Below are 10,225 nucleotides of genomic sequence, written 5' to 3' on the forward strand. Positions count from 1 at the left end.
GATATGTCCACTGGACAACAATGAGGCCAATTAAAACTAACAATGTACCAAGTACCAAATAAGCCGCAATTCTAAAAATCTACACATAGTTTTACAAAATAAAGAACTGTGTCTTAGTCATTCAATTGTAACACATGTAGAAGTAACACGTGTTAGAATAACACGTATAAAAATTTATGTTATACATGATAGAATCCTGTGAATAGTATAGAATTTCTTTGTTAGACAAAGCTAGAATATTAGAATTTTTTTAAATTGCTGTATACTTGGTAATTTGTATAAGGGTTGTTTAGTGAGTTACCAACAGACTCATCTATCTAAGGCTGTTTCCTATCTATTAATTTTTATAAAAACCCAGTTTGGTACTGAGTTGCAACTGGAGCAAAGCTAGGCCTCCTGTTCACTTCAGAAATGAAGCTACATTTCTGAATGGCAAATTTTTATTATTGTAGACTGTTAAAAGAAGATTTTACATACAAAGATAACCTACTATGAAATAGTTTAAATATCAAATTTCAAAATGACTTTCCATTTATTAATTTAACATTAAAAAAAGAAAGTTTAACTATTGTCTGGTAACCAGTAATGTTGTTTAACTTTGACCACCAGTAGGAAGCAATTTATTAAACATGGCTTCAAACATTAGCATATTGTTCTTCCTTCATATTTTATTTTCAGAATTCTACACTTTACAATATTTCAAATGCATTAGAACATTAAGATTATAAAAGAAACATATGTTTTTCTCTCCATCTGAAAATGTTTACATAAGTTAGTTGCTATAAAAACAAAGTAGTTTAAATCTCAAAACTAGAAATGCTATTAAATTTATTTTATTAAATTAAATTGGCACGTTTTTTGATGTCAACTTGATATAATGAAAAAATGATGCATATTTTTTACTTTTAATATTATTCACTTAAGTTAATCTTTAACACATAATATAGGTTTCAGGTTAATTAATGAGAATTTTTTTTTAATGTTTTGGCAACATTTCTTTTTTGCCACTAGACTCCAGATAAGTTTCTAGTTTTATTTGTGAATGGTAAATTATTACAATAATGAGATGGTTCAAAATTCCTTTTAATTTATCAAGCTTTATTAATCTTATAATAAATAACAATCATCAATAATGATAACAAAATTAATTATGCATTGCATTTATAAATAGTTAATAAACACATCTAAAAACACAGTCCTTTTATAATTTTATGTATGATTATAAAGTAACAAATGAAAATATTAATTATCATGGATTGTTTTAATAAATACAAGTAACTATCATCTATAAATTTAGTTCACACTATTTCATTCATTTTTATTAGTATATTATTATTTTGAATACATGTAAAATGTATGTATTGAATATATATAAAAAATTACATAGGAAATAAGTTAAAGTAGTAAAAGTAATACATTAAAAACTGAACATTACGGAATTCACAAAATTTAACCTTCACTTTATCACTTTTTTCCCTTTCCCCTTCCCCTTTTCTATTTATATACATTTACCCCATTTCCTTTACTCCTATTTCCCTCTTCCCTCTTTCCATGTTTCCTTTCTCCTTTTTTTATTTTTCCCTTTTTCCATTTTCTCCTTTTCCATTTTTCCATTTCTCCCTTTTTCCCCACGCATAAATCAGTTTAGTAGTTTTTAGTCTATAGCAGACACACATATGATCATTGCCTTTTGTATATATAGAAGAAGAAATTCAGTTTGTATATTTGTTTGTTTGTTTTGTAAATATCTAGACACCCGCGCCACCTAGCAGGTATAGTTTTTGCAAAAATTTTTCTTTTCATGTAACTATTATATATAATGAACATGAGCCAAATCAGTCCATAAATACAATTTTTCTGAATATCTCAACCCCAGCACCATGTAGCGAGTCCAAACTAATTCAGAAACCTTCGCCGGTGTGCGCACAACTCCCCAAAGTATCATCACAATCAGATGAATTGTATAGGAATGCATACGGCACAAACAAACATTCATCTTTATGTATTAATAGAGAAACTTAATATATATTAAGTTTATATAGATTATTAATAATTAATGATATATTAATGATTATGAAACTTTTGTAGATATTATGGATTAAAAGTTAATATCAATCAGATTAATTAGCTACCAAGAGATTATTTACCAAGAGCATTTTATTTAATCAGCTACCAAGTAAAAATATACTAAAATATACAAAAACTTTCATCATTTTGCCAAAATCATGAAAGTTTTTGTTAATAAAGTTCAAGTAATAATATTTTAATACCATAGTATTTTTGGAAATATTGTTCAATTTATGAGTCACTGTATATTTTTGTATCTTAAACACAAAAAAGAATTGAAATTAAAAAAAAAAGAAGAATCCTGGTTACATTTAAGAGAAATTGAAATATAACTAGATGCACATTTTCTATTACATAGTTTTAATCATTGAATATAAAGAAACAGACTAAAAATTAAAATATTCACATAGAAGTCAAACTTCAAAAATGAATAAAAACATTTAAATAAGTAATTGAAAAATAAACGAATAAATAAGCACTTAAAAAATTTATCTATTTACAAAAAACATTAAAAAATATAATAAAATCTATTTCTCTCCTCTCCTTGACAAACTCTTTGTTTACTTATGGCAATGGTTCTCAACCTTTTTTCTGCTGCGGCACATTTTAAACGATTTCGAAATTTGGCGGCACATAAAGAAAAAAATAAAAACTATTGTCTTATTACAACACACTGAATAAATATAGTTTATGACAAATTGTTAAATATGCAAATTAAACTAATACATACTACAAAATAACTAAACTTTATTACGTGATTAAATTAAAAGCTAATAATTAAAATATTTTTAATGCGAAATTTGAGCTTGATGTTTTTTGATAATTTCATTTATATTTGGTCGTAAAAATGACAATGCTACTCTCATATCGTCTTCTACATTTAACAATCTTGATCTTTTTTTAGTTTTAATGTTGGCTAATGCTGAAAATCCGAATTCACACAAATAAGATGTGGAAAATTGTAATAAAATGTATAAAGCTTTTTTGGCTATGATTGGATACTCGCATCTGATGTTAATCCAAAATGAATTAATTGATTCTTCTGAATGTTTTAAAATTAAATCTCGATTACTGGAAAGCAAAATAAGTTCTTCCTCTTCATTCAAAGTTAAGTCAAATACAGAAGTGTCCGTAATGAGAAATGGATTACGAACCCAATCAAATTTCTTAATATCTAATTTTGGGAAATAATGAACAATTCTCTCCTCTAACGCTGTCAAATGATCAAGAACAATTACTTTAATTGTTTTATAACTGTCTTTAGGGACTGACTCAAACTTTTCTAAATTGCCTTCTTGAGCTTTATTTTTCCATAAAGTTATTTGTTTTTTGAGTCCCACCAGCTTATCAGTTGAGTTTAAGATATTTTCATTAGGCCCTTGCATACTTGAATTGATGTTGTTAAAAATAACAAAAATGTCTGATAAGTAAGCCAGTTTAGTGCACCATATTTTATCTTCCAACAGTTTTACAAATTCATGATTTTTATTTTGTTCAAAAAAAATTTTCATTTCATCTTTTAATTTCAGAACACGAGATAAAACTTTTCCTCTGGACAACCATCTTACTTTTACTTCTGTATGGAGTAATAAAGATTCGTACTTGGCTTCCATTGCTTGGCATAATTCTTTAAATAATCTACTTTTTAATGGTCTAGATTTGATATAATTAACCATTTTTACACATTGTTCCAGAACTATTTTTAAATCTGATGGCAAAAATTTAGTTACAAGTGCTTCTCGATGCAAAAAACAATGGGTAACTAATATATTTTCATTTAATTCTTTAACATGTGCAACAAATCCTTTTATATGTCCAGTCATAGCTGGAGCACCATCTATGGAAATTCCAATACATGTCTTCCAAGAAACTTTAATTTCTTCTAAATATGAATTGATTACATTAAAAATATGTTTACCAGTTGTAAAATCAGATAACTCTCGACAACATAAAAATTGATTAATAATATCATTTTCGTGAATAAACCTAACAAATGCAATTAATTGAGAATTTCCTGTAATATCGGTTGTTTCATCTATTTGTATAGCAAAATTCGAATTTGCAAGAGTTTTTGCAGTATTCAGCTCAATATTTTCAGACAAGTCTTTTATCCCGCGATGTATTGTATCATTTGAAAGGGGTATTTTGGAAATTTCAATATCAGCAGATCCACCAATCATTGTTTTAACAATTTTACGACACGCAGGTAATATAATTTCTTCTGCCAAATTATGAGGCTTTAATTTTACTGCAATCAATTCAGCGATTTCATAAGGAGCGACTTGAGCCTTTTCAGACACACATAATTGTTTTTTAAAATTTTTTCCTTGCTTAAGTTTTGATGATAAATAACTTTTAAAGTAGCTTTTCTCTTTTGTTGAAAGCGAAGGATGGTTAGTCACCAAGTGACGTTGAAGTTTGCTAGGAACCATAACACTGTTTGATAATTTAAAACCACATATTACACACTCGGGAACAACTATGTCATTTTCCATTGACGAGGTAAATCCAAATTTTAAAAAATCATCATTATATTTCCGAGGGACAACGTACTTTTTTGAGAAAGGTGTATATATTACTTGTTTCGGGGGTTGGTTCATTAACTTGGTCGTGAACGTCATCATTATCTCTATTTTCATCATTACACTTTTTTCTTTTTATCCATTTGTCCATTTTTAGAAGGGTCTGAAAAAATAAAAAAAAATATTGTCGAAAAATTAAAAAAAAATGGTTCAAATATAACATTTGAATTTATAATTATCAAAATTATGCAATAACTTGTAATTTATGAATATGGAAAATTTAACCTTTCTGAAATTGTATCACTCAAATACAATTTTCCGTAAATAAAAATTAAATTTTATGTGAATAAATGCGGACACTGTATGCGTGCAGCAATTCAGCACATAAGCTCGGGATTTTTTGAGAGATGTGTACACAGAGAACGTATTCAATCACAGTAGTATTTCGTAGAGTGCGATAAAAACAAAAAGGAAACGTTGTAAATCAATGGATATGTGTACTGCAAAGTTAATAAGTTTACAAATTTATAATTTGAAACTATATGCAAATTAATTAATAATAAACCGAATAATAACGTTTGCTAATTTTAACGAAATAAAAGGTGCAGTAACTACTATGCAACACCTTGTAAATTCCAACTATCCACTAAAACAACACGTTTATACGCAGAAATGACAAGCGTGCGCCAACTGAAGACAATTCCTATGGCTATGCATGCCACTTCATCACAATTCGGCACTAAGAAAAAACGCCTTGCAAAGTAAATAATAAAATAATTTTTTTTTGTGGATTTAAATATATATTCATGTTAAATATATTTTTATTTTTTTTAAATAATTTTTTAATATTAACATTATTATATATTTACAAAATTTGGCGGCACACAAAAGTGCCGCGGCACAGGGGTTGAGAATCACTGACTTATGGGAATATCAGAATATATTTTTTATAGCATTTTGTGAATGTAAATTTGTTATTTTACTTATTTATTTTCTGAGCACTTGTATTTCCCATAAAATATTTCTTTTTATGTTTTAATGATGACTGTTTAATAGTCAAAATGCAATACATTTTTTTCTAAAATAAATAAATATATATATATATATATAGATGTAAATAATTTGTCATATTTTATTTATTTCTAAGTGATTTTAATTTATATACATAAATGTTATTTTCATTCATCTACTTATTGTTAAATTTATTAATATAACTTATTTTATATAAATTTTTACTGCTTAACTTTTATAGTGTATTATATATTTTAATAATTCCTTAATTATTTCTTTGTTGTTTCTATGTAATTTGCTTTGTTTTTTAGTAGATCGTACTGTAACAAATACATAAGTAATTTTTTAACAACTTTATGGTGAAATGTGTTTTTTTTTTATAAAACCTAATTTAACACTAATTTAATTTAGTATTAAATGGTGACTTATGATTAGGGTAAAAGAACTAAGGAGTACAATAACAATATTTTTCAATTAAAAATTGCTTTATCCATTTCATAACATTCTTTTTATCAATATATCTACCATCATAAGTTAATTCTCCATGAAATTTAGCCCTATGTAGGATAGCTTAATTCTTTTAATGAATTTCTATGGATCTGCACAAAGCTGCTTGTTCCATTTCTTGTGTTGCAATTGTATCTAAATATTTTTATTAAATTTGTTTTAATACAGTCAATTAATTAATTGCTTTGAAAATATGTTTTATTTGGTGTATGATTATCTTTAAAATGTTATTTATTCTTTTAAGTTCATTTTGAGGTATACATTTATAAAGTGAATAATTTTTATTGTGTTATTTAGTATGATGAACAGTTAAGACTTCCATGATTAATAATTTTTATTATGTGTTATCTGTAAATACCCAATATTCCCTATTATTTCTTAATTTGTTAATAAATTATCTTAACTCATTAAAAAAAAAAATAAAGTTAAATTGCTTCTTTAATGAAAAATATAACTTGATAAAATATTTTAAGAATACATATTTTCTTCATCAGTATTATCTGGCTTAAATTATTTATCCATTCTTTCCTATTCTGCACAAGTGCAGCATTCTATCACACAACCTCAATTATTTATTTAATATCAGCTGAGCAGCTTAAAACCAAACCAGGCTAATTTAAACTACAGTAATTTGACGTCACTTTTAATGCTACTAATACTTATACAGTGCAGTATAATTTCATTCTTTGCAGTTTTTTCTAAAACATCTTGTTTGATTGAAGTTGCTCTAGTGGAACTTATTTGCATTCTGGAACCTTTCAAGAAACACATCAAATATTCACAGAAAAATTTCCAAATGCCAATCTTCCAGCAAAGAGTAGTATACACAATTTGATTAAAAAATTAAAAAAAACATGATTTGATGTATAACATGATCGGTTTTAAATGCAAAACAAAATAGGCAACCTTTCTTCAGGACTCCAGATGTAATAACTGACATTTAAAGATGAGTTTCTGCTGATTCAAAAAATCCAGATATAAGTTATCACAACAAAGATTCTTCAAGATTTAAATATGAAATTGTATCGTGTATAATAATTATTCAACAACTTAAGAAAACAAAGTGAAACATTAATTACTGTGAACTTTTCAAAAACATTGTCAATGGACTGATAGATCCAGTGCTGAATTTCATATCAGATGAGACACAGTTTTATTTATCCTTGCATGTTAATTCCCACAAAACCAGGTCCTAGGTAACTGAAAATCCCTGTCAGATGAAAAAATTGGTGTATGGTGCGCTGTTTCTAGTAGTTGCATAGAAGTAATGTTTTGACTGGACCTTCAATACAGAAATGTACAATACAATTTAAGAATTCAATGCTTAGTTTATAGATTTGAAAAAAAAATACAGTTTTCCCAAATAAGATGGAGCAATGTGTCACACATCAAACGATTCACAAGCACATATTCATGTGGCTATCAGCAGAGGAAGTGGTCTCCTTGTTCCCCAAATTTGCAATTTTTTCTTTGAGGCTATTTGAAGGATAGAGTTTATGAATCAAATCACAATATCGATGAACTGTAGGCGACATTCATCACAGATAATATGGCATTGACAACAATGTTTTGAAAGTAATGGTACTCTCAATATGATCGCTTGAACACAAAGGTGCATCACTGCGCTGGTTGCCCATTTTCAAGATCTTTCATAAAACTATGGTAGATATGTAAACTCTTATGCTCTTATGTAAACTCTGGTGATGTAAATGCAGAATTTAATTTACGTTTTTGATTTCATGTGTTGCGTGCTGCAATTATGTTTAGTTTGTAGCTATTTGTGTTAAGTTGCTCACCCCGTATATTATATATATATTTATAAAACAGTAGGTCATAAAGTCGCGCAACCCAAATGGCGACAAATTGTTTTTTAGAAAGCCTTTTTATTAATTTACAAAAGTAATACTTAGAAGTTCATAATAATATGTTTATAATAAGTGCTGGAAATGCCCACCATAGTTTTCAATGCATGTATCAGCGCGTTTTCTTACATTGTATGCGACCTTTTTCAATATAGCAGCAGTGATATTTGATATACAATCCTCAATATTTCGTATAAGTTCATCAAGTATATGCGGGTTGTTTGAGTACACATTATCTTTCAAAAAGCCCCACAAATAAAAATCAGGAGGACTCAGGTCCGGTGAACGAGGAGACCAAACCATGAGAAATTTTCTGGTCATAGAAGAAATTGCATACTACTGTTCGCTGTGTGTGTAGTTGCTTCATCTTGTTGTAGCCAGCATCACGTTCATCAGTATATAGCAAAGCTATAAACTGCATGATAATTTTGTGATACCATTCAGTTGTGATGGTCTCTGAAAAAAAAATTGGCCTGACAATTCTCCAACAAAATACAACACATCCCAATTTTTTGCAGGTGTGGTATGGTGTAGTAACCATATATTATATAGAATAATTGTTATAAAAAATATTGTAAAAATAGTTTAGAAATTTGTAACAACAGGAAAAGAATGGGTATAGTCGAGAAATATTATTATTATAAATTTAAACAGAAGTAAGAAATGATTAATCAAAAAATCATTTTTGAAGATGGTGATTTAATTAAAGACATAGTTGGTTTGTAGCAGTAGTTAACGTTGCTTACAAATGTTGTTGCGTAATGTTTTAAATTTATCATCATTCCAGTTGGCATTGAGTTATATTGTTCATTGTTGTTGTTGTTGTTGAACATATTGTTTATGTTTTTTACATTTTTAGTTTTTATTTATTTATTTTTTGTTTTTGTTTGATGCAATTTTGGAATTTTTTACTGACTGATGATGCGGGATCCCATGAAAGTCAACTTTTGGTATTAGTTTTTTTATTGTGTTTGATGGTTATTGTGTTATTAATTTAGGTTATTTACACAGTAGTCAGCATGTTGAAGATTTTTTAAAACTTTCACAAGTTATATATATTCTCTTGAATATCAAGAAGAAAGAGCATACTACCTCCTTGATTTTACTTTAAAATTTGTTTTCACTGAACTGAAAGACATCAACTTCCTCATTGTAGCATTGATTACTTCTTTACATCGCTCATTAGGTGATAGATCAGACTTTCGATTGCACAACAGTTTTTGATTCCTTACTAAGGAACAAGGTACATGAATTTGAATACTGGATTCCTGAACAAATATGTTATGCAGCAAATGATAAAAATGCACCAGATGAAAAAAGACTATTCTATAGGCAAGACTGGAAATGCTGAACTTATGATAGAACACTTCATTGCAAGTGTTTGGTATGAAATAAAATTTTTTCATGATTCTTTCTGGACACCTTCCATCATATTAGAGGTATATTCTCTTTCACAGTTCCAAACAGTTGTGAAATATTTGAGGTGATATTTCACTATCAATTTATAAAGAAGACAAGTTCTAATATCAACAAAACACCTTGCCATCCATTTTATTAAACTGAGGTTACATCTAGCTTTTGACACTATGTATTATGTTCAACATGTCTAACCATCGACAACTTAGCATCAAAGAGAACAACAAGGTCATTAAACTCATAAATAGTTTATTTGGTTCCCCATCTTCTCTATAACTGAAGAACAATGAAGCTGTTTTCTTAAAAAAGGAAAGTATTTTCGTTTTTTCATATTTAATGGTATTAAGTTGATTTTTACCTAAGAATTTATACTATCTATAATTCTCTGAAAGAGAAAATGATCATTATTATTAGAAATGGTGCAATATATTTTTTTGTTTTCAGAATATGACAAATGATTACAATCGATGACATTACAAATAATGTTAATAAATAATAAAAACAATAAGAGCCCAAGGTTCAATCCTCAGGGAACATTAGAAGATATATTAAAAGGTTTAGATATTGCACTAAATCCCCTCTCCCCCTCTATATTCATTTTTGGGGGGAGAGGGGATAAGAAAAATCTGCACCCAGATCTCATGGTGTGTTGACCTACCGGACTGGTGTTTAGTGGTGAATGTGTCTTCCCAAATCAGCTGATTTGTAAGTCGAGAGTTCCAGCGTTCAAGTCCTAGTAAATTCAGTTAATTTTGCATAGATTTAAATAGTAGATTGTAATACCGGTGTTCTTTGTGGTGGTTGGGTTTCAATTAACCACACATATCAGGAATGGTCAAA

The 10,225-nt window shown here is 28.0% G+C and overlaps 1 protein-coding gene across 1 annotated transcript; it reads right to left on the reverse strand.

The window, feature by feature from the left end:
- Window positions 1–2,855: 2,855 nt before the first annotated feature.
- On the reverse strand, window positions 2,856–8,272 carry LOC142317729 (protein FAM200A-like). Its single transcript, XM_075354278.1, has 4 exons — window positions 8,099–8,272; window positions 4,647–4,752; window positions 3,670–3,949; window positions 2,856–3,453 (listed from the first exon to the last, which is right to left on the reverse strand). Exons 1-4 carry the CDS (start codon window positions 8,270–8,272, stop codon window positions 2,856–2,858), a joined length of 1,158 nt encoding a protein of 385 aa, XP_075210393.1.
- Window positions 8,273–10,225: the final 1,953 nt, after the last annotated feature.

The sequence above is a fragment of the Lycorma delicatula genome, chromosome 1, assembly GCF_047948215.1.
Source record: "Lycorma delicatula isolate Av1 chromosome 1, ASM4794821v1, whole genome shotgun sequence".
Lineage (NCBI taxonomy): Eukaryota > Metazoa > Arthropoda > Insecta > Hemiptera > Fulgoridae > Lycorma > Lycorma delicatula.

Coding starts and splice junctions, on each gene's coding strand:
- LOC142317729 (XM_075354278.1), bottom strand. CDS start 8,272: ATGGTTTGGTCTCCTCGTTCACCGGACCTGAGTCCTCCTGATTTTTAT. Junction 3,950..4,646: donor TGAACCAACCCCCGAAACAA/GTAATATATACA, acceptor ATTCATATTTAG/AAGAAATTAAAGTTTCTTGG. Junction 3,454..3,669: donor TGCCAAGCAATGGAAGCCAA/GTACGAATCTTT, acceptor CATCAATTCAAG/TATGCAAGGGCCTAATGAAA.